Below are 22,444 nucleotides of genomic sequence, written 5' to 3' on the forward strand. Positions count from 1 at the left end.
TTTTTGGGGGGGGGGGGGGGGCTGGGCAGGCAGAAGATAGTGGTGAGGAAATAAGAGTGCATGCGAGCGAGAGAGACGGAGAAAGAAACAGCAGAGATGGAGAGATAACGTGAGAAGGAAGTGGTGCGCATGCAGCCTTCTCCACAGCGGGTTCTAGAGTGTCGCACACAGAACAGACCTCGTTCCTTTCTTCGCGATTGCGTGTCGAACGTGCCTCGGTCTGGGGATGTGTCTTCGCCATGCCCGGTCGATTCACGCCGAGGGTACCGACAGAGAGAGACAGCCGAAACCCCTAAGAAGCCTGTTCGCGAGAAGAATGTCGGATCCTTTGTCTCTTGTTAAAGGAAGACTTTTCGTCCTTCTCAGAGGGTGTGCATGCTTAGCTCTGGGGCAATCCGCTGTTGCTTACCCCAAAGGGAAACGACTATGCGTGTGCCTCTCGAGGACTCCATTTCGCAACAGTGGTTTCTGCTTCCGCGTCGTCGTCTGCTTCCACCTGTCTCTGTTGTTCGTTTCCTATGCTCCCCCGTTCTCTCTTGCGCGGACTTCCCGTCCCTCTTCTTCTCTGGATGTCGTTTGTTTTCTCTCCCTCCCTCTCGTTCTCTCCTTCGTCTTCGACTTCCTCTCAATCCTTCCTCCTTGGCTGTTTCGTCGGTTCCGTTTGTCTACACGTCGCGGCCTTTCTCCCTGTTTTGTTCGCGGCCTGTCGCCACGGTTTGTTCGCGATTCTGTGTCCCTTTCCGCACTTCTCCGTTGTGTCTGCTGTCTCTGCCTCTCGCCCTGCTCCAGATCCTCAACCGCCGCTTCTCGCGCTGCCGGCCTCGGAAGAGGCTCGAGATCATTACCCCGCCCTTGCGCTCCTCGACGCGGCCTTCTTGAACTCAGTCCGCGAGGAACTGTCCGGAGTCTGCTGCGTGGGACACTCCCTCACTCCTGCCGAGGGCGAAATTCTCACAGTAAGATACCCCCGCGGAAGCGAAATAACCACGCGCAAATTCCACAGCCAAACAGAAACATATAGATACATTCAAAGAACCAAAAGGAGAGACAAAGCGATGTAAGTGTATGTAGACGCGTATATATATATATATATATGTATATATATATGTATATATATAAACGACTGTGGATTGGGTTGTTGCTGGGGTAAGTGTTGCCACCGTTGTGTTTCGAGAGAAGCTTGTCAAAAGCTTTGTCTCCCGATCAGCGTCGACCGCACCTTACACGGAGGAGCTATTTATGTGTTTCTCGCATTCAAGCGAGACGCACTGGGAGACAACGGGGGGTAGCTGTGCGTGTCTGTTTTGGATGAAAAGGGAAAAGGCCGCCCCGGAGCAGTTCTGGGGTGCTCCGCGCAGGGGACATCTCATCCTTCGGTGAGTGTGTGAGTGAGTGTGAAGTCGACGCTTTCTTCCTCTCCCGCTGTCTCCTCTCCTCTCTGCAGACTCTGTGTCCCCTCGTAGCACCGCGCCAAGCCCTGTACGCTCTGCGAGACGCAAAGATTTCCACGTCTTTTCTCCGAGGCCTTCGTGTCTTCAGCCACTTGTACCCTTATAGATTCCACAGCGCTGCGGATGACCAGGTGCGTTTCCGGTTCGAGGGCAGAAGGGCGGTCTGTGCGAAGCTGCGCCTTCCATGTGGGAGGGAGTGGGGTGTATCGTTCCCTGTCTAGATCTCTCGAACGCAGTGCCCTATCTCTCTGCAATCACTACAAGCGCCGCTTCGCAGTGTTTGGCGACTGGCGACTGTCTCCCACGAGTTGGGCTCCGGGTTTGGATTTGGAAAGCCTTTTTGTTTCCTGGATCCAGATTCTGACTTTTCCTGAGGCCTTTCCGAGGCAGCCGTCTCACACAGGCAGCTGAGGAAGTGTCGATCTTGAGCGATCTGTCTCTGCTTCTCTCTCTGCTCATCGTTTTTCGGGGGCTGTCTCCTGTCCTCTTTCGGGAAACAGAGCTGCGGGTGCCCGCGGGTGTGCTGTCTGTTCAGATCTCCTCTTCCGCCTCGTCGGTTCTCGCGGCTCTGCTCGACTGTTTGCCTCCGCAACACTTTGTCTCTCAGCACTTTTTGCATTTCGCTGCGCTCGCCCGAAGCCTGCCGGTTCAGTCGGACCTCTTCCCGGTCTTTCGACCGTCGTGGATCCAGGAACTGAAGATCCTCACGGGGAGCGGCATCGAATACCGGGCGGGGCGCGGGGCGCGATCGCGGTGCGACTCCGGCAAGGGCCGCGAAGATTTCGTTGTCTTCCTCGGTGACGCCCAACTCACAAAGTACGTCGAGTGGCCCCCTTCGCAACTGCTCTAAGCCTGTCGCGCTGTCCCCTCTAGGCTTCTTGTCCTTCGCGCGGCCTCTCTCGTGTGTGTATGGCCCGCAACGCTTCCCTCACGCGGCGCGGCGTTGTCTTTCCGCCTCTGTCTCTGGTGTCGCTTTTACTCTCCTTTCTCTCTCTGTGCTTCCCTCGGCGCCTCTTCGAACCGTAGTCGCTCAGTTCTTCTGGGGTGCTTTCGCATGCAAACGGAATCCACCTCCGAAACAGAGACGATCCCGCACGCGTGGGGTCCAGGTCGATAGCTACTTTTTGGTAAGCACTTCGGTAGCCCGTCCATTCGGTTTCTCATCCCCCCTGAAAACGCGTGTCGCTCGGGCAGATGCGCACCTGGGGCTTCACGCTCTGTCGCTGGTGCGAATGGACGCCACCGCCAGCGCATCTCAGCTCGCCTGGCCATGGAGCGCCCGAGTCGTGTCTAACCCCCTCTCGCGCTCAATCGTGCCAAAGTCCTGTCACTCGACTTTTTGTTCCTTCCTCTTCTCAGGCAAGAGGAAGACTTGCAGCTTGCGCTGCGGTCTGCGTTCGCGTCCAGAGAGCGGTGCTCTTTGATTCGCGGCGAAAATCTCTTCTCGTCCCTGGACACGCTCATCTCAGTTCTTCACAGACTCTACCCGGCGCCTTCGGCCCCCGCAGGGATGAAGCAGGTGCGTCCAGCAACCTGAGAACCCCCCAAGCGAACGCGGTTTCCGCCAGCACGGTGTGTCGCATCTTTTTCAAATGGAACCTAGCGGCTCTCCCCTCTGACGCACCATCCTACCGCTCGCACTCGCCCCAGGGTGAACGTTTCCGAATGGTTCCCGGTTCTTCTCTCTCTGACCTCGTCTCTTGTCCGGTGTTCCTCGTGCCTGTCAGACTGCAGCGGCGCGGCCTCTTCGCCGTCTGTCTATCTTTGCAGTTGTCACGTCCCCGAAACTCCTCGCTCTCGCTTCCTCGGCACTCGCGTCTCTCGGGGACGACGCCCGCTATCTCGGCGCAGTGGAAGAGCGCCTCTGGAATACCAAAACCGACTTCGAGGCGTCTCGAGGCGTGGGCGTGGACCTCCGCCTGGTATCGCCAGGCTGGGTCTACGAGTGCTATCACGCGGTACGAACTCGCGCAGCTTCGCGTCTTTTCGAGACTCGTGGATCGTCCACGCGCGTGCTTGCGTCGCTCCTCGCGGGTCTTCCAGGTGCTTACCAGAGTGTCGAGGCGCCCTAGAGAAGCGAGGCGGGGAGGCCGGCCTCTCTCTCTGTGCTCGCGTCTTGCTCTGTGTCTCTGCGGCCGCTTCAACACTTTTCATTGGCCCGTGCTTCTCTGTGTCCTTCTCTTCGTCCTCCCAACGCGTTTTCTGAGGTGTTCTTTCCCCTCTCCGTCGCGTGTCTCCTTTTCATCTCTCTCTTTCACCTGTCCACCTGCTCCCAGGGTTCGCTTCGCCCTCCAGCAGCCGAGGTCTACCATCTTCCCTGGCTGAACGCGGCGGAGCGAGAGACAGGCGAGAACGAGGATCTGGAGAACAGAGACACGAACAATCGCGCGGACGCAGGCAGCCCCAAGAGTGGCAGAAGGCGCGGAGAAGACCAGAGTGAGAAGTCGCGGGAAGACGCCAAGAGAGGAGTCAAGACGGAGAGTCGCCGCAGAAGCGAGGGGGAGAAGGAACTCGCTTTGCGGCTGCGAGAGCAGGGAAGTGGCGAGACGCGAGACTTCGACGAGAGGAGGGAGAGGAGCGACGGCTCCGCGGCGTCCGGCGTTTCAGAGGGGAAACCGAACGAGGCGTCCTCGAGCCTGAAACTGTTTCCCAGTCTTCAGCTGCGAGACGAGGTAAGATATCGACTGTTGGTGCTTGCTTTCTAAAGCGGAGACTCGTCTCTTTTTGTCTAGCTGTTGGTAGACTCTGCAAGTTCTCTGGCCGATGCGTTAGCCTCTGTGCGAGAACGCTCCAACGAGAGAGTCGCCATCTGCCGAGGAGAGGGGAAGAATGAGAGAGGAGAAGGCACCAGAAGGCTTCCGAACGGGAGACGTCGAGATGAGAAGATCAGCAGGTTTCACGGGGAGAATGTCCCCTTTTGTCTGGTTTGCAGGCGCCCTACGCACACCTTCCTCTTTGGGGCTGGTTGCTGTTTGTGTCCTCGTCGATTTCTCTCGACAGCAGGGAGGTGGCCTTTTTGAGGAGGACGAGGGGACTGTCTCTGGTGTCGCTCCCCGACAATCCCCTGGAAAACCCTGGAATTGTGCAAAAGAGCCTCCTCGACTTTCTGCAGCGGAAGCACCAGCTGCCGCTCTCTCGCATTCCGGCCTTTCTCGCGCGCCTCGTCGTCTTCGCTGCGGTCCTCGTCGATCCGCAGAAAGACGCGCGAGGCGCTGAGAGGCCGGAAGGGTACCCGCGCAAAGGAAACATTGGAGAAACCGGAGAAGCGGCGTCCTTGGAGGATGAGAGAACGCCGAAGCTCGCAGGCCGATGTTCGTCTTTCAGGAGACAGAGAATCGAAGCTTCGGCATCGGATCCCAGGCGGCCAGGAGACCCTGAGAACGCCGCAGCCGAGATGGGAAGCTCGATCCCGAGGAGTGGCAAGGCCTCTCCAAAGACGCGAGTGACGGTCCCCGTGTCGTCGCTTCTGCTGGAAGACACGCCTTGCCGAGGGACGGGGCGAAAGACGAAAGGCGAGGCGGCACGCGAGACGGTCTGCACAGACGACGCGAATGCGCGGAACTTGCGCAGCCGGTCACCTGTTTGTGGAAGTGCCCTGGACGCGCGAGAGGCGTCTCCGTTTTCAGGCAGTTCCGCAACCCCCCCAGCGAAGAAGGCGTCGCCGAAACTCGCGTCAGCCGGCATCAGATCCCGGGTTAGTGCCTCGACGCCCTCGCGTCCCCGCTCGACGCGGCCGGGGCTCTCTTCGCCTGTGCACAGGGACAGGGCGGAGGCTTCCTGTGCTTCGCCGCGCTCTGCTGCTTGCGCCCCAGGCAGCTGCTCGAGTCGCACTCCACCTCAAAGGTCGCGCGTGGCGAGCCTGCGGCGAGGCCGCATCCCGGGGGGGGTGTCGTCTCTGTCTTCCTCGGCCTCGCCCCTCTCTGGCTGTCGGCTGAAGGCTTCGATCGATGCGTCGCAGGAGGCAGGCCAGCGAGGCGCAGACGAGCGCGGGAAGCGCATTTCTGCGTCGCCTCTCTCTCGAAAGAGCAGACGGCGTGGTTCGCTGAGGGAGACAGAAGCCGTCGGGCAACCTGCCGTGCCTCGCGCACATTTTTGTCCCCTCGCTTCGGTTATTTCTTTCTACGTGAAAGAGAAACTGGTGACGGTGCCGGGGTTCCCTGGAATCCCAGTCGTTCGCCTCGGCTGGGTGGAAGAGATTCTTCGGACGCGCGCGTTCCAGTCTCTGCGGCCGTATCTGTTGCATGCGCCGAAAGAAGAAGCGCCGCAGCGCGGGAAAGACGTCGGGGATCTTTGGCGAAACGCCGACAACGCGGGAATGAGGTGCGCTGACGTGAGGAGCGTGGCGGGTGGGGAAGAAGAAATCACGCCAGCAGGCGAAGACTTCGTCCAGAGCGCAGAAGCCACGCGCGTGCAGGAAGCGGAACGGGTCGCGGCGGACGGCGCGGAAGGGGAGAACTCCGAGGCGCAGACGCGGGAGGAGGAGAAGGGCCGGAAGAAGGACGAGGGCGAAAGCAAGGAGCGGCGGGAGAAACGGCGGCGGAGAGACGGGAAAGGCCGAGACGAGACCAGAGATTTGAAACTGGGACAGGAAGTGAAACGAGCGAGAAAACCGACACTGTAGTGTTAGGAACCGGAACCATGGACCATGCGCAACGTGCACCTGAACATGCGGGAACGATGTTGTACTTGTCAAGACGCGAAGTTGTTTGCAGTCAAACACATCGACCGTTCGACGTTTGCAAATCGACCGGATCCAGGGCCGGTCGATAAGCACGTGTTTCCGTCGAAAAAGGTGGTATCGCCCAAAAAAACTTGCAGTTCACAGGAACACGAGATACAATTCAGCAAACGTAGAGCACAAACCGAGAGTGAGACATCGACCCCATGTCTGGGAAGTTTACACGAGGATCACCTCCGTCCTGAACGCCTACAGGTTTAACTCCGTGGGCTTCACAGTCAAGAGCAAATCTCACGCGCGGCCTTTGCTGCACATGCATGTAACCTGGCAGGCGCGTTAGCAGACTCTTTCCTAGATGAAACGGCACATATCGATCTGGGCTGGTCTCCCCTCCAAACCTAGGCATGCGTAGGTTTGCGTACGCGGGAGAACTTGCAGACTCTGGGGATTCCTCTGCACATCCGTGTTTTGCCGTTTTTCTGAGCTCGAGTTCCAACAGCCTGTGGCGTCGCGGTTCCGTGTCACGTCTATGGGTTCGACAACACCGGAGCTGTGGGAGTAAGACATGTTCGACGCCTCCCACCCGTGGGGACATGTAGGCTACGGGCACGCATTCTTCCATTTTCATAGGAATGGCACATTCGCGGACAGTCACACAGGAATCACTGCGAGATCCACGACCCACGCGGCTCCAAGGAGAGGCAGGAAAGGCCACATACAACGTCATTCACCGCTGCCGGACGGATCCCCGCGTTGATGAGTCCAACTGTCGCCGGCGACGGCTACACAAAGGTTGAAGACTCTTTCTGTGTCCTTTTCTTCATCAGACACAGCTCTGGGTGATGTGCTGAAACTGTGGTCAGCACACACCGGTCTTTTCTCAAGACGGCAATCCTTGATGGGCGGTTTTGCACCGTCGTCTGCTCAAGTACCGCGGTAAAAGATCCCACAGCATGTGCATCGGTGCGTAATCCGAGCATAGGAACGTCCTGGCGGATGTTCCAACGAATGAGAAAACCTTCGGTTTTGAACAGGAGAAAAATCCGGAGTGACTCGGTAAAGGAGATGCGCTTCCAGAGGCCTGTGAAAAAGACGCCACGCACCGCGTATACCCCCTGAGAGAACCGGTTGCGTGCAGTGCCCCGGAGTAGAGGAGACAAGGCGCCTTTCAGCGGGGCATCAATACCTGCAAGGTTCCTATGACTATTTACTCTTGTACGTGGAAAATGGCGAAGCTCTCTCCGTCGGCTGCGAAACACGAGAAACGAGGACCGCCTTTGCGTCCCTTTTGCACGACCAAGATTGCCGCCAAGCAGTCTGTGCATCGACTGCTGTATCCCCAACCGCTGTGTGTGTCTATTCGGCACTCGTCCGCTTTGCATCGCGATTCCCATTCCCTCCGCTCTCCGGGTGCTCTATGCCTCTCTGGACGCGAGGGACGCAAACACAGGAATCTGTGATTCTGAAATCGCGGCATTCGTCACCTGGGCGACATCCACAAAAGCATGGGCACCTACGTGTCTTGCTGCGTAGACGTATATGCATGTATGTTCTAGGGATTCCGCAGTGTTCTATGCTTACTGATATATATATATATATATATATATATATTGCTTCCATGTCATTACCAGTACCATCTGGAAACAGTGGTGTCTCTCAGCGACTCTCTCCTATTATGCTGCGATGCTTCCGTGCAGTCCCATGCGGCACAAAGTGAAAGGATTCCCGCACCGCTTCAAAGACGCGGGAAGTCCTCAGTGGTCAGAACGGAAAACCCGCAGCCTCCAGATACACACGACTGACACCTCACCTCGTACACATATCACCCTCCAGAGGCTGTGGAACTGCTTGGGGAATTGCTCGAAGCAATGCATCGCGCGTCTAATTGAAGCCAGCGCGTGAAGCCAAACTTTCTCTGAGTATACGCGTGTCGCCTCCTGAGAGAGCTCGTTTCCTATTGGCAGGTCGTGCGTTTTCTCGTTCCTACCACTCAGTGATAGACCAGTCGGTTCGCACAGCAGGGGAGATCTCGCTTCGAGAGTGCTTCTCTTTCGCCTTCAGAGTGCGTAAAATATATTTTCCTGTCGGCAAGGCACTGGAAAAAGAATAACACGTCAACAGACACCCTTGTGTGGCGACTGAATGACGATCCTCTCGCGACGATTCCCACCGCTCAGTGCCGCGCATGAATCTCGCTAGCCCGACGTATCTGCATGTGGACGGTTTCCCGCGATTTTACAAGGACCGCTTTGTAAAGCTGTAGGCTGTTTCCTGAAGTTCAGCGTGCTGTCTCGACTGCTCTCTCAGAATTCAAGTGAAACGAGGAGTTCTGATGCAGTTGAGACTGGTCTTTGCGCGCGGTGTAGAAAAGGGGGAACCCGGCAAACGCGGATGGGCGCTTTTCGTACCTAGATGTCGCTTCCGCGTCCGTTTGCTCTGAATGTGCCGAGAAACAAGCGACAACTCCCTGCAGGTTTTGGACTGGAAGTTTGGTTTTTCCGCTCTAAAGACACCTTTTCCCGCAAGTTCCACTCTTGTTTTCCAAAAATGCGACTTTGTTACCTCTAACTTTGTTCCCGCGCTAAAGGACGTCTCTCACAGGCCTCTCCGTGCTCTCTCGCCATACGCCCGTCAAGAGTTTCGAGATTCATGACGCCTGAGTTCACTCACCATTTTCACTCGCAGGCCATCAGAAGAGGTAAGCTTCCCTTCAGAGGAAAGGACACTTTCGGACGGTGAGAACGTGCCTGGACGTTTGCGCCGCACCCGAATCGTGAATGCCTACGGTTCCCCCGCGAAAAGCCGTGCTTTTCACACGGACTTCTGCCGAGAGCTGTCGCTGCTGCTCCGTGTTCCAGCTCGTGTCAACGCCTCTCTTTCTCAGTGTTGCGACCAAGGCGCTTGCAACGCGTCAACCGATTTCTCCGGGGCTTCTTCCGCCCTGCCCTTTTGCCGTTCCAGGAGTATCGTCGGCTCAGACAATTCCGTTCCTTCACACCCGTGGACTTGCCTCTCTTCTCTTTGTGGCGACTCAGTCGAGAGTGTCGGCTGCGCAGCGAATCTCTCCCTTCCACAGCGGCGCGTCCGCGCGTGGCTGGCCGGTGACTGTTGTCCGCGGGAAAAACAACCTACCAGGATATGCGAAAGAAACGCCTGAGTGGGGAGAGCAGGGAGACGTGTGCGACGACATCCCGATCCACAGAAACACCCACGACGGAAACGTTCTCGTCGTTCTCGACCGGTGGACTGGGGCGTGCCGATTCCGAGGTGAAAGGCAGCCCGCCACAGCGGGCTGCCTTTTCTTCGCAAGGGCAAATTCGAGGCGCGCGGGGAAAACAAAAGGCTCTGCGCGTTGCGATCTTCCGCTTCGTCGTTTTCTGGTGTGTGGAAGATACCGAAACGGGGGCGGTCCTTTCGGTGATCGGAGAGGATGCACGGCGCACGCAGGGATCGGCTCCTTCGTGCCTCTCTCTATGTGTCTCCTCTCGTTTACCTCCCCGCCAAACCGCGCGCTCCAGAGACTTGTCTTTTCTCCAACTGTCGCCTGTATGCGTTTTTTTCAGCCTGCGGGATATAGACCCTGACGCCGTCAGAGACTTTGCCTCCCTTTCTGACGCTCATGTCTCTCCGAGAGCGGCAGGAGGAACAGCTTCACCAGGCAGTGCTTCTCTACCTCCAGAAGCGGTTCCCGGAGACTGCCAAGGTGTTCCAGGATGAGGCGAAACTCCACGTAGGTTTCAACGCACGCGACAGAGTGGAGCCTTTCCGGTGTAATCCAGCTAGAGATAAGGTGGAACCCCGGGCGGAAACTGAAAGGAGGGACGGGGGAAAAGCTGCGTCTCCGCGCTCTCGACCGGTTTCACGTCTGTTTCACGTACTCTCGTTGAATCCGCCAGCGCGAAGCCTGCAACGTACAAGGGGGGCGTTCTTGCGAAAAGGCGGGCACAGAAACAGACTCTCTCCAACACACAAACGAGGGGAGAAAAACGGATCGCGGTTCGTCCGCTGTAAAGGCAGATTGCTACTCCTTATCTGTCGTGCAAGAGGGCCGAAAACGTGCAGCGAACTGCCGTTCCTCCCCCTTGGTGTCGGTACACTGCCGTTCTTCTGAGTCGCACAGTGCAAATCGTCTCTGGCGGCCTCCAAAAAACGCGCACCGCCGAGCTCTGGGCCTATTTTTGTTTCCTTTCTCGCTTTGCCTCGTCGCGGTGTTTCTCCGTCGGGCACACTCCCTGCTCTGTCCCTTTTTCAAGTGCCGACCATCGCTTCCTCCTCTCCTCTCTTCTCTTTGTCCATGTGGCTTCGCCTCCGTGCTCACCCTTTCTGTTTGCCCTCGAGATTCCACCCGTGCGTTTCCTCTTCCGTTCCTTTTCTCCCACCCTTCCCTCCCTGCTGCTGCGTGCCCTGACAACGCCTTGCTCCTGTTTGCTCTGGTGCCGCTTCGCCATCTTTCCCTCCCCTTTTGCCCTCCCGTCCCCAGCAAAGCGTACAAACAACCCTGGCTTCAGATCAGCCCCCGCCAGTAGGACGGTGTCCTGACCGTGCGAGCTTCTGACTCGTTTCCCTTTGTTTTTTTTCTGTTTTTGCTGTGTCCCCCCTTTTTAGGGAGTTGCCGCAAGCGCGTCGACGAACGCCACGCGGCGAACGAGCGTGGGGGGGGAGGGCGCTTCGCGCGTCCGAGCAGCAGGCGGGAAACTCTCTGCCTCCCTCGACATGGACGCAGACCTCCTCCCGCGGCGCTGGGCGGCCACCGCTCGCCTGCAGGCGACGGTGACCAGTTTGCAGAATCAGCTGACTCGCCAGCAAGACCAGATCGCATTGCTGATGGCTGCGGCTGCGGGGCGTTCTCCAGAGGACACAGAGACGAAGACCGCGCCTTCACCGCCCCCTGGAGCTGGAGCGAACGGAGCAGTTGAAAAGGGAGCCGAGACAGCGGAAGACGCGAAGAAAGGCGAGGGAGAAGATCGGGGGCCAGCCAGTGTGGGCCTTCCAGCCGGCCCCGCCGTCTACGTGCTCGCTGGGCAACGATGCCCGGTAAACGCGCTCGCAGTACACCCGCTGCTTGCGCAGCTGGTCACCGCCGCCGACGATGGCATCGTCAGGGTGAGAACAGAGGAGAAGAAAGAGAAAGCGAGGCCGCGACACGGGCCAACGAGCGAGAGTGACGCGAGGCGGCGAACCCAACACGAACACGAAGAAAGAGCGGAAAAAAAGACGAGGCCGGGAGACAGGAGAAGCTTTCTGTGCCGAGGAAAACGCCGGAGGGGATGTGACATGAGAGGAGCCGAGCAGAGACAAGGTCCAGACTCGCTTGGCTTTTGAGAGATCGGCAGAAGAGAGCGGCACCGGAAAGGCGAAAAGTCGTGAGCGAAGAGTTGTGGAACTGTAGGTTTCCGCGGAGATCCAGATCCGGCCCTCGAGGTTTTTGACAGACTTTATCAGTGAAACGTTTTCCCGCCTTTGCGCGTTTTTCGCTCTCTAGGTCTTCCACATCATGCAGAGGGAAGGCAAGTTCGAGAGACAATTCAAGGCCCACAGCGCATCCGTTAATGCCGTCGCCTATGACCAATCCGGCCGCTGGTACGCCTGTGCATTTTCTCGTTTACAAAGGAAGCTCTGCAAGTTCCCTCGCCTCTTGCTTTTTGTCTGCCCGCGCCCTCCTCTCCCTTGTTCGTCGCGTTTCCTTTCGCCTTCACCTGGATTGAAAGTACAAATCCTTTCCTCTGTCCGAGCTCCGCCTCGGCATCTCGTGTCGTCTGGTCGCCCCCTCCTTCACTGCTGTCGCGCCTCGTTCCTTCGCTTGCTTCCCCTCGCTGTCTGCTTTTTGGGAGTTTGCCGATTTCCTCATGTTCAGCCGTCAACCTTCCTCGGCGTTTCACTCAGGTTCGGAAGCGCCTCGTCAGATATGACGGTGCGAATCTTCGATGTCCAGCAGAACTACGAACCGTACCGAACCCTCCAGGGGCACAACGACATCGTTTCTGTAAGTTTCTGAACAGCGAGACTGCCCGATTTTTTGTCGCGTCCTTCGCTGCCGCGCGCGCTCCCTTCTCCCTGGTCTCCCCTTGCTGCCGGCTGTCTCCTGGGACGCCTCTGTTCTCTCCAGGCGTCGTTTTTCGCGCTTCCCAGATTTTTTCGCCCGAGTCTCTCGCTTCTCTCCTGCCCTATTGTGCGTGCGTCTCAGGCTCTCCAGTTCTGCTCCCTGGCTAGCTCTCGCCTGGGAGCCGAGCCGGTCGTGCCCAGCTACGGCGGGCTGCCGGGGAGCGACGCCGCCTCTTCGCCTGCGGCTTCTCTCTTTGTCTTTTCCTGTTCGCGCGACGGCGCAGTCAAGCTCTGGTCGCTCGCCTCCGGCCTCTGTCTCCGAACTTTTGCGCCCGCGCCCGAGGAGTCTCTCCTGGGCGCCGGAGGTAACAAGGAGGCTTGGATCCGAGATGTCGCTGTCCCCGAAGATGCCCTGAAAGCCGCCAAAGTCTTTGCGAGTTGCGGAAACGACCAAAAGTACGCAGGGGGGCGGGGCCGAAGTTATAAGATGAATTTAGATTTAGAGCACACCGATAAAAGACAAGCTGTGCCCGGGGACTCGAAGGCGGCGCCCTTGATCCCAAAGGCCGTTTCGGAAAACGCACAAGTTAAAAAAGGAGTGAGAGTGTGCCGTCGCTCTCTGCCTGGGTTGAGGGCGGAGCGCCACGCTGGCCGAAAAAAAGGCGCAGAGAGTGCAAGATGCGGGAGGAGAAACGTGCTCGGAAGAAAGCAAAGGATCAAATTGCGGAGAAGACGATTCTCGAGAGCCACGCGGCTGTTTTTTGTGCCACACACATCGTTCTTCGTGTTCAACAGGCGACCTCATGGCGACCAAGGCAGGCAGGCGGTGTGCGACGGACTCGAGATCAGTGTCGGATGCGCCAAAAAGCCATGTGGGAAACTGTCCCGTGTTTTGCTCGTTTTCCTTTCAGAGTGTGTCTGTGGAGATACGACCTCGGGCTTCCGGTTCGGGAGATGGCGGGACACTCGCACGTCGTCGAGAGCGTCGTCTTTGCTTCGGAGAAGATGCTCCGCCTTCTCCATTCTCACAAGCAAGCGCCTGCACTGCTCCCCGGCAGCATTCTCGTGAGTCGCGTTTTGTCTCTCCAGGCTGCGTGCTCGCGTTCCACCATTCCTAAGCACAGTCTTTTATCTCTCGGTGTTCATCCACTTTTTCGAACGAGATGCACGAGGCCGCTGCCGTCGCTGCGTAGCGATCGCAGGCCCTGAACAAGGGGAGAGCTGGACCTGTCGCCATTGTCTTCCGCGGATCTGCTGACTGTTTCTGTGACCTGCGCTCGGGAGCGACGAGGCGCGTCCGCCTCTCACTGGCGCAGCTCTTGCCTGGCTTTCGTCGTTGTGCTGGTCTCCAGCTCTTGCCTTACGTCTTGGATGCTGCCTTCCCTGCTGCGTCGCGCGCGGGTATGCGGCTCCTGTCTCCGGTCGTGTTGCGTTCTTCTTCCCTTTTTCTGCTGGATCGCTTCCCCCGAAGAAAAACCGAAATTCGTCGAGAGCTTTGTGCCTTTCCCTTGCTGTTGTCTGTGACGTGCAGGATGAAGCCAGTCTCCGAGAGTCGGAGAAGGCGACAGGTACCGGCAGCGTCTTGAGGCTCTGCGGCCTCGTTCTCTTCTCAGCGTCCAGAGATCGCACCTTGCGCATGTGGGATGCGATGCAGGGTTCGACGATGCGAGTCTTTGTAAGTGGAAAAACGCTGTGCACAGACTCCGACTCTGAACGCCGCTCGGGATTCGTGTGCGCGCTTCCGTGAAACAAGATGTACACAAAGGTCGGGCTGGGACCACGTGCCGCGCTCCTCTCTAGAGGTATTGATGATCGTGCGGATAATATGCATTTAGCAAAGTCGTCTCTTTTGTGTGCATGCGGAGATGTTTCTCCATCTCCCTATATATATATATATATATATGTATATGTATGTGTATGTATATGTGTATGTATGTATATGTATGTATATATATATATATATATATGCATGTGTGTGTCCCTCGCGCGGAGAGGGGCGGAGATTTGAAGGGAGAGAGTTTGACAGCGCCGCGTGGAGAGCTGTGGCGACTTTCTTTTTAGGTGGGCCACGACAACTGGGTCCGGCGAATCGTCCTTCATCCAGGCGGATCCCACATTATCTCATGCAGCGACGATCGCTCCATTCGCTGCTGGAACATTTTGTCCGGTAAGGACAGGAGACCGAGTGTTTTACCGCGAGAAAGAAGCCAGAGCGGTGTGAGAAGTAACGTGGAAACGCATAAATCTGGAGACACCACGAAACAAATGGGCCACAGCAGCGTCTTGCAGATTCTCGAAAGATGTGGAAATGAGAAGGAAAGGCATCCCTACGTCTCCAAGAGGACGTGAAGCGCCGTGAACGACGTACAAAACCTCTACACGCGGGCGACCGGTGTTGGGACTGGGGAGAACGTTTCTCTCGGCAGCGCAGCACGCCTTAATTGCGAGAGAGAGCTGTGCTGGGTTTTTTGTCGAGAGCGGAGACACGCTGCCTTGGCATTTCCGCGTTGAACCATTTCCAAATCCACAGGCAGTGAGGCTGTGGCGCGTCCTCTCCGTGGTTTTGCAGGTGCATGCGAAAGAGTTCTCTCATCGGCCCATTCTCAATTCGTCACTTGTCTGGGCTTGGATCCCACGACTCAACTTCTCGCGAGCGGTGAGGCGATGACACTGCACGTGGCAGGGAAAGCGGAAGAAAGGTGGGAAACACGGGTGCCGCATGCGCGAGCTTTGCGTGCATGCAGGCTCCCGCGTAAATCCAACTCGCCACGTTCCTGACGTTGATCACACTTTTTCTTTTTGTTCAACTGCGACAGAGGAAAGTGTCAGTGGTAGAGACTGCCGACATTCCTCTCTCGCGGATGTTGTAAACACCTCAGCAGGTTCCCTCATATATCCATATAATTATGTCGGGATGTGTGCTCCCAAATTCATCTCGGCCTCTAAAATCGGCCTCTTTAAAATCGGTACATCGCTGGACGTCTCTCGGTGCATGTGAATATGCTTTAACCGTGACAGCGTTCGTGTAAGACCGTTGATACGTGGCACAAGAACGGCCCAACTTGGTGAGATGCGCTGGCGAACCCGTTGCATTCACGCGGGAGGCATAAGTCGCCTGGAGGGCGCATAGGAGCGGGAGGTTTGCAGCGCTGTGTATTTCGCTGCCGCATGGGAAGTTGAATCCAGTGGTGTGAGGATTGGCGTACACATTTCCGTCCACGCTCGGTCTGTAAAAAGCCTTTTCATAGCTAGTAGTGAATACGTGTCCATTCCGCATTTGCGGCGCGCGTGTGGTTCCTGCGTCTGCGACAGTGACTTTCCTGTCGATCCGAATACGGTCAGGATATTGAAATCCAACAGGGCTGTTGTTTGATTCGCGTGTTTCTGTTCGCACCTTGTTCTTGCATGTGGGCTCTTTCGTTCTTTGGTCGATTTTCTCAGGATCCCTCGACTGCACAGTCAAGCTCTGGAGCTGTAATCGTGCTCAGCAGATGGAACTGGCGGAGAAGGAGTTGAAAGGAGATGGACCTGCGTGAAGTAGCGCCTCCCCCGTTCGCTTTAAGCTTTTCCGTCAGATCCACCCGTTTCCTATGCTATTTTCGATGCGCTTTCAGTTCGACTTCCCTGGTTTTCTTCGAATTCGCACCGTCTCCCAATGCACCAGTCTTTTCACCTCTTTTCTAGCATCTTCTGTTTTGGGGGGTCGGGCGGCGCAGGGCGTCCCCCAGTCACAGTAGTCGGCAGAGGTACGCGCCGCGTCCACGCAGAGGTCTTCTTCCTGGTGGGTGCATAGGGATGCATGTGCTTTTTAGAGTTGCATGCGTGTGTTTTCCCATTTGTGGATATACGTACATGCATATGTGCACGCGCTCGCAAATTTATGGGATAGGCATTCGACAAACACACCGTAGGAACGCCATCTGATGCCACCAACGGAGCAGTGTAGAGCTGAATATTCCTGTCCCTCGTATGTACTGAACGAAACTAATCTATTGTCGCCGCAATAGCGAGAAGGTAACTTGAGGTGCACAGACTGGAGGGAGGCATAACGGAAACATTTCATCAGAAGCCTTCACACGGCGAAGGTGCGAAAATTCCCGTGCCTCCTTTTTTCCCACATCTGCGATTCCAAATTCGTGACTCCCCTACCTCGCGCATCCGTTAAAGGCAACGTTCTCACCAGTACACGGAAGCAAACGTCCGCATACACTTCTCTTTGAGAAGGGGGATCGTAAAAGGCCCCGAAAAATCCTACAGTTCCCTCGTTCTTCGCACCGCAGCCAGCACAAAATGCAGGAAGCAGAGAGCCGCGGGAAGGGCAAGTGACATATGAGATGTGTGTCGCGAACTGATGGCTTCGGCCCATCTTCGCCGTCGTATTGAACAGAGTTTTCTGGCCACGCGAAAAGCACGGCGAAGTGTCGCATGGAAACGTCTCCTCGGCCTGTCCTCCAAAAGGAGAGCCTCACTCAACATACGTTGCTCGATGGGACCATGCCTATTTAGCGAGCGCTACGTCCTTTTGTCGTTTCTATACACCGAGTCATGCTTACGTTCCGTGTATTTCTGTCTCACTGCATACTTTGAATCAGTTCAAAAGAGTATTCGCGCTCTAAATACCCCCCCGAAAATGGCGATTCGGACGGTCCTGATCTCGCTAGCAAAAAAAGTAGTCGTTTGCTCTCGAGTGCAACTGCCTGATGTATCGGTGTTTTAGTGTGTGTCTGCAGCCTTTCCCTTATCTCGGCTGTGGAGCCTGTTTGTGAAAAAGAGTTGATTCAGCTCCATCGCGAGGAAAAATCACAGCGGACACCTGACGGACGCTTTCGATCCACTTTTCGTGTGGCCTCGTCCCGGGAGTTTCGCGCATCCCCCGCGTCCTTGCCCACTTGAAATCCGTTTTTTATACCGGCAAAACCCGGATACGCCGGAGAAACAGCTGTGCAGGGGAGCTCTAAATCTCCTCCCACGGGAAGGAGGCCGCGAACACGCCGGCTGCTGAGGAAGATGTACCGGTGGAAGTTGCCGAGAGGACGTTTTCCGCAGGAAAATGAGCATCACTTTCTTGCAACCGCCGTCCCGGTCGTCAGCTAGGTTGTGTGTGTCAACCCCAGCCAAGCGCGACGGGGTTAGCTGGAGCGTCGCTGTCTGTGCAGTTTTTTCAGTTCGTCATCGACCGCCGGAACTAGTAGTCGTCGGCCATTTCGGTCCCTGGTCCACGGTCACGGGGTTTCTCCGAAAAGTGTGTGCTAGGACCGACACCCGGCGTCGCGCGCGACGGACAGCGAGTCATTTCCAAGGGTTATAGCTCGCCAGGAGCGGAGAGAAAGCGGCGCGACGCGACGCGACGCGACGCGAACCTCGATCGTGCCGGCCGCGTGTAGTCTCGAGCACGCCAAGCATCACGCGCACACAAACGTGCTCTGCTTTTTTGATACTTTTGTTTTTCCTTCAATGGTCTCTTCACACGGCCTGTCAGCTAGAGCGTGTTAGCGGCACGGCGTCACTCCACTGTGTCACTCAGGTAGCGCACACGCGTTCCAGGTCTATTAACTCGATTGACCCTGAAAGAAGTTTGTCGTAACTGGTAGACGTTTTCGCAGTTCGTCACTGCTACAGTTCCGTGCACGTGTTTGTGGTCGGTGTCAGTGTGTTTGGCCTTTTGTATTTTCCCTTCTAAACACAGTCGCGAAAATGCGTGGCGGGGCGTCCGCTCTCGTGCAGGCGCTGACAGTGAGTGGGGCCGTGTGGATGTCCCCAGCGGAGGCTTTGACTGTTCAGAAATCGAGTCATCTAGCACAATTAGAGAACAGTCAGCACGTCGAAGGTGTTGCCGAAAGCCTCGCTCTGTCGCCGTCTTTTCTGGCTTCAGGTATCTCGTCTGAAGTGAGCTACACGCTTGCAACCGACGATGGAACGCTCATTTGCGCGATCTCGAGTGAAGGTCAGCCGTGCCGGAACCGACAGTTGCACACCAACCATGGTTACATCACTGGAGCAAGTTGTCCCAACGGCCTTTGCTGCAGCAAAACAATGTGCGGCGCCGGCGGCTGCGGGGAATTTTGCTCCAGCAGTTGGGTGTTTTGCAGCACGGGCCTCATCTATCACGCAGATAAAAGCTACGGAGGTGACTGCAGCTGCGAGAAGCAGCAGCATCAGTGCCACAAAGACGCGGAGTGCGTCGAAGATCTGAATGCTGGAGGCAGTGTGCGCTGCAGGTGCAAAGACGGCTTCATGGGCGATGGCAAGACTTGTAAGCCGGACCCGTGCCAAAGCCGAGGGAACGAGAAATGCGGGTCGAACGGGTCTTGCATTGTCGTAGATGCTAATCGATACACGTGCGCGTGCGGTGAAGGCGAAGTCCTGGAGCCGACCTTAGAAGGCGGATACAGCTGCAAGAAGACGGGATGCAATGCCTACAGCGAATACTGTAATCCCGGCAGATGCATCGATGATGCATCTCAACCGAGTCGCTACACATGTGAATGCCCTCAAGACTCATGGAGAACCACTGAAGGCAAGAACCCGATGTGTTACCCGACTTGCGAGGAGATGGGCGGGAAGGACAAATGTGGACCCGGTTCGTGCCGGGCAATAGGGAAGGACAAGTACGCCTGCGACTGTCCTGCGGGATACTCCCGTTCTATGACTTCCCAGTCGGAAGAGAAATGCGTGCAAGGGGCCGAAGCTTCGTTAGCGGAAAGATGCGAGAAGGAGCTCGGCATCAGTTTGTCCGCTAGTAACGCGAAATGCGACTGTAGCAAATGCGGAACGGCTCGATAAACCTCGAATTTTGGGACAGGGGAATCCGGTGCACGGAACCTGGTAACAGGAATGGACACTGGACACTCGCACTCGAGCGACAAGCTGAAAATCGTGTTCGAGTGCCCCAGTGGCTACCGCGCGAAATACCACGCGCGCACGGTTTCTTGCGAGGAAATTCCCAGTTAGGAGGGGGCTTGAACTTGCGTGTACAGCTGACGAGTGAATTCCTTCGTAATTTGCTGTGCGCGAGGCACAGCAGCTTTTTTTGATTTCGCGAACGCGACATTTTTCTCGTAATCTGCGTATGTCTGTAACTGGCCTGAATGAAGCAAAGTGGCGAGCTGTCTACGTCTTCGTAGCGACCTAGAAAGGAGAGCGAGGAAAGCTATGTTTAGCAACAGGAGTTCAGACGAAGCAGGATACATGTAGATATATGCACATTTACCGTTCCGCCCACGCAGAGGACCAAAAGCCGTGGTGACACGCTGTCATGCTGATGAAGAAGGGAAGTTCCTGTAATTGCCGGCGACAGACTTGTGTCCGTGTTAGATACGCAGAACCTCTGCTTGGGGATGGGAGTCGAAGGCTGAGCCTACGTTTCCTATCGGACTGTGACCTGCCACGCCGTCTTCCCTGTGATGTATTTTCTTCGTCCCGACGGCTACGAAAATGTTCTGCGGCCACGAGGCCCCGCAGTTCTATCCTGTGTGTGTTTTATTTGCTTGTCTGAGGAAAAACCCTGCTGGACGCCCATCCTAACAAGTTGACGTGCAGCTTGAGTGGATCATTTTGGGTGTACATTCGAGCACGATGTTCACTGCTCCAGCTTACGCCGGCGAGCGAAGAACGCACCGTATTCCAGTCACCCACTAGTAGAGAAACAGCCAACCCGGACACTTTCCGCGCATGACTCGCGTAGGGCCGCAGGCCTTCTCGTCCATCAACGGCATTATCTTTCGAGAAATGAGGACACAGGCGTGAACAGTGCTTGACTCGAGCAGTGCCGCTCAACTGCCAGCTCGACTAGTTTGCTATGACACGAGTACGCTTTCTTTAACATTTTGTTGCGGGGGGCTGTCTTATTTTTTTCACATTCCTCCCCCCCTCTCAAGCTCATGCCTAGGATGCTGACACAAACACAACCTTTTTGCAAGAGAAGATATTCTCTAAAACAGCCGTATGAAAGCTATGAGGGAATCTGGTTGGCACTACACTTCATTGCCGTTTTGTTTGTCGGTTCCCTGGATGCTCGTGTCGCTGTATCCTCAACTGTTAAGAGCCACGAAATCAACAGGACTTATGGAGACTGTTCTCGACTTTCTACGAGCGTTGCTTGACCGACGGATATCGCCTCACGAAAACATTTGCAACTCCTCCGAGTTATCCCCTGCTTATCCTTCCGCTTCTCTCGATCTCCAGTGTGTGCTGTCCATTCCCTCACACCTTTCTGGCTTCGCGTGCCGTTCCCCTGCCCTCTTTTCATCGGAGCTACTTTATTCGTCTCTCTCTTGCTGTCCGTTGTCCGCATTCGTCCAGTGGTCTGCGGGACTAACTACTCAGCCGACTCGATGCGCTTGCGCTTCGCGGCGCAGTCTAAGACATGTTTGGAAAGTAGGTGTGTTTACCAGGCACCTAGATCAAATCCCAACTGCCCATATTCTGAGGCAGTCTACGTATATACAGACATAGGAATGCATGCAGCCTTCGGCTGGCCAACCTCGTGCACGCGTGCTGGCTAACTCAGCTCTGCGCCATGGAAGCAGGCCCTCACCTTTCCTTTTGCGTCGAAAGCTTGCTGTCTTTCGTCGTTGTCCCTCCATTCCCTGGAAGCAAAATTCCTTCCCGGGTGAGCTGGGTCCTCGTATTGAGCTATGACCAGGGACACAGGGTCTCCGCCGCCGAAGAAACCATCTCCAGGCGGCGCGTGTGGTCCGGTGTCTCGCCGCTAGCTCTGGAGGTTTCATTCCTTTTGGCGTTTGCCACGGAAGACAGTGTGTCCACACCGGCGGCGGCAAACTGTCACGACACATGTTCTTTTGAGATGCAGTCTCAGGGCCGGAACATCTGACTCCTCGCGACAGCCCCGGCGCACAGGAGCTTCTCCGGAGTCCTTGAATCGCGCTGTCCAGATTCGCTTCCACGCCCTCGCCCCGAGAAAACACTCAGCTCTCGCAATCGAACGGCACGAAAAAAAGCCAAGATTGCTTCTTTGTGCGGAATTCGAACACCGTCGCTGGTTTTCGCCTGCGCGACTTCTGCGCTGACCCACATGGTGTGCATCTAGTCGATTTCCGTGGCGCTCCGCATGCGGTGCGGCGGGCCCTCTCAGTCTACGCGCGAAACAGACAAGGCCGAGAACAACCGTCCTCGGATGCTCTGTACACACCGTCCTAGATGCGCAAAAATGGGAAAACGAACTGTTTCGCGCTTTTTGCGTGCTTCTACGGGAGCCTTCCGTCGAGTCAAATGCGACTTCCCGCAAGAACGGAACCGTAGTCTCTCCTTTCCTTAAGCCTCCCGCGCTGTTTATGTGTTCAATCGGCGACGCGGCTACTTTTTCCTCGGCAGCCCCGCCGGAATCCAAAGACACATGCTGGTCTCTTTACGCGTCGCTTTTGTTCAGCATTTCGTGGCCGTTTCCATCTGTGTGTATATTTCTCTAAGGCGCAAGGATAAACGTGCTCGGCAATCCTGCTCGCCGTCGCGGAAAGTCCGCCTTTCCTGCGCCTGGCGCCCGCACCGTGAGGACAGCCGGCGACAGCCTCCAAGAGTTGCAACGAACGCGCCTCTCCTCTCTTTTTTTCCCTACTTGGCTTTTTTGTGCTCCTCCACCTTATTTCGCGACGCTACGCCGGCCATTTCTCGTCTTCCCTCGCTTCTTCGCTGCCTCTTCCCCCGTTCTCCTGACACATCCCCCGCTAGACGCGCAACGTCAGTGTGCAGGCTCTCGCCTGTCGGATATCGCAGTTCCGGTCTCGAAGACTTCAGGAGAGAACGCAGCGCTCCTGCGTGTCCAGGATACGTAGCGGACGCTTCGGAAGATCGGAAGGAGAACTCTGCGAGAACTGCACACGCCTCTGCAGAGGTGCTCTCGCGCGCGATCCAGCGTTGCAGAGCTTTCTAAGCTGAGGAAGGGGAAGAAAACGGAACTGACACAACGTCCGACCGGCGATCTACGAGCGAGGGACCAGCGAGGAACGGCCGCGACCGCGACAGCAGACGAGTCGAGCCCGTCCGGGACGGGAGGTTTGTTTCGGACAGCAGGAAGAGAGATGGACGGCTAGGCGAGGGAGAAGAGAGTGAAAGAACTGTTTCAGCGAATCTGCGGAGTCTCGAGGAGAGCCGAAACGGGAAGAGGAAACCCAAGCCAGGGCCTTTTCTGGATCACCTGTAAACACGGACGCCGCAACACGGATTGCCGAAGCAAGAGAGACACAGTTTTCCGAGACCTAGAGCAGTCAAGACTGTTGTGATGGCATTTTTGCTCCTTCCCTTCGCATCCGCCGCG

General features: G+C 56.4%; 3 protein-coding genes across 3 annotated transcripts; all 3 read left to right on the top strand.

Annotated features, from left to right (window-relative positions):
- Window positions 1-569: 569 nt before the first annotated feature.
- Window positions 570-6,072, top strand: NCLIV_010580 (conserved hypothetical protein; the record flags this gene model as incomplete). Its single annotated transcript, XM_003880573.1, has 7 exons — window positions 570-956; window positions 1,445-1,582; window positions 1,987-2,267; window positions 2,811-2,970; window positions 3,179-3,409; window positions 3,728-4,123; window positions 4,384-6,072. 7 exons carry the CDS (start codon window positions 570-572, stop codon window positions 6,070-6,072), a joined length of 3,282 nt encoding a protein of 1,093 aa, XP_003880622.1.
- A 3,676-nt stretch (window positions 6,073-9,748) lies between these two features.
- NCLIV_010590 (putative WD-40 repeat protein) lies at window positions 9,749-15,707 on the top strand (the record flags this gene model as incomplete). The annotated part of the gene is made up of 10 exons (XM_003880574.1): window positions 9,749-9,859; window positions 10,735-11,232; window positions 11,612-11,709; window positions 12,013-12,112; window positions 12,314-12,627; window positions 13,083-13,236; window positions 13,703-13,846; window positions 14,233-14,338; window positions 14,741-14,827; window positions 15,613-15,707. 10 exons carry the CDS (start codon window positions 9,749-9,751, stop codon window positions 15,705-15,707), a joined length of 1,707 nt encoding a protein of 568 aa, XP_003880623.1.
- A 2,158-nt stretch (window positions 15,708-17,865) lies between these two features.
- NCLIV_010600 (putative microneme protein MIC3) lies at window positions 17,866-18,954 on the top strand (the record flags this gene model as incomplete). The annotated part of the gene is made up of 1 exon (XM_003880575.1): window positions 17,866-18,954. One exon carries the CDS (start codon window positions 17,866-17,868, stop codon window positions 18,952-18,954), a length of 1,089 nt encoding a protein of 362 aa, XP_003880624.1.
- Window positions 18,955-22,444: the final 3,490 nt, after the last annotated feature.

This window comes from Neospora caninum, chromosome IV (assembly GCF_000208865.1).
Source record: "Neospora caninum Liverpool complete genome, chromosome IV".
NCBI classification, from domain to species: Eukaryota; Apicomplexa; class Conoidasida; order Eucoccidiorida; family Sarcocystidae; genus Neospora; species Neospora caninum.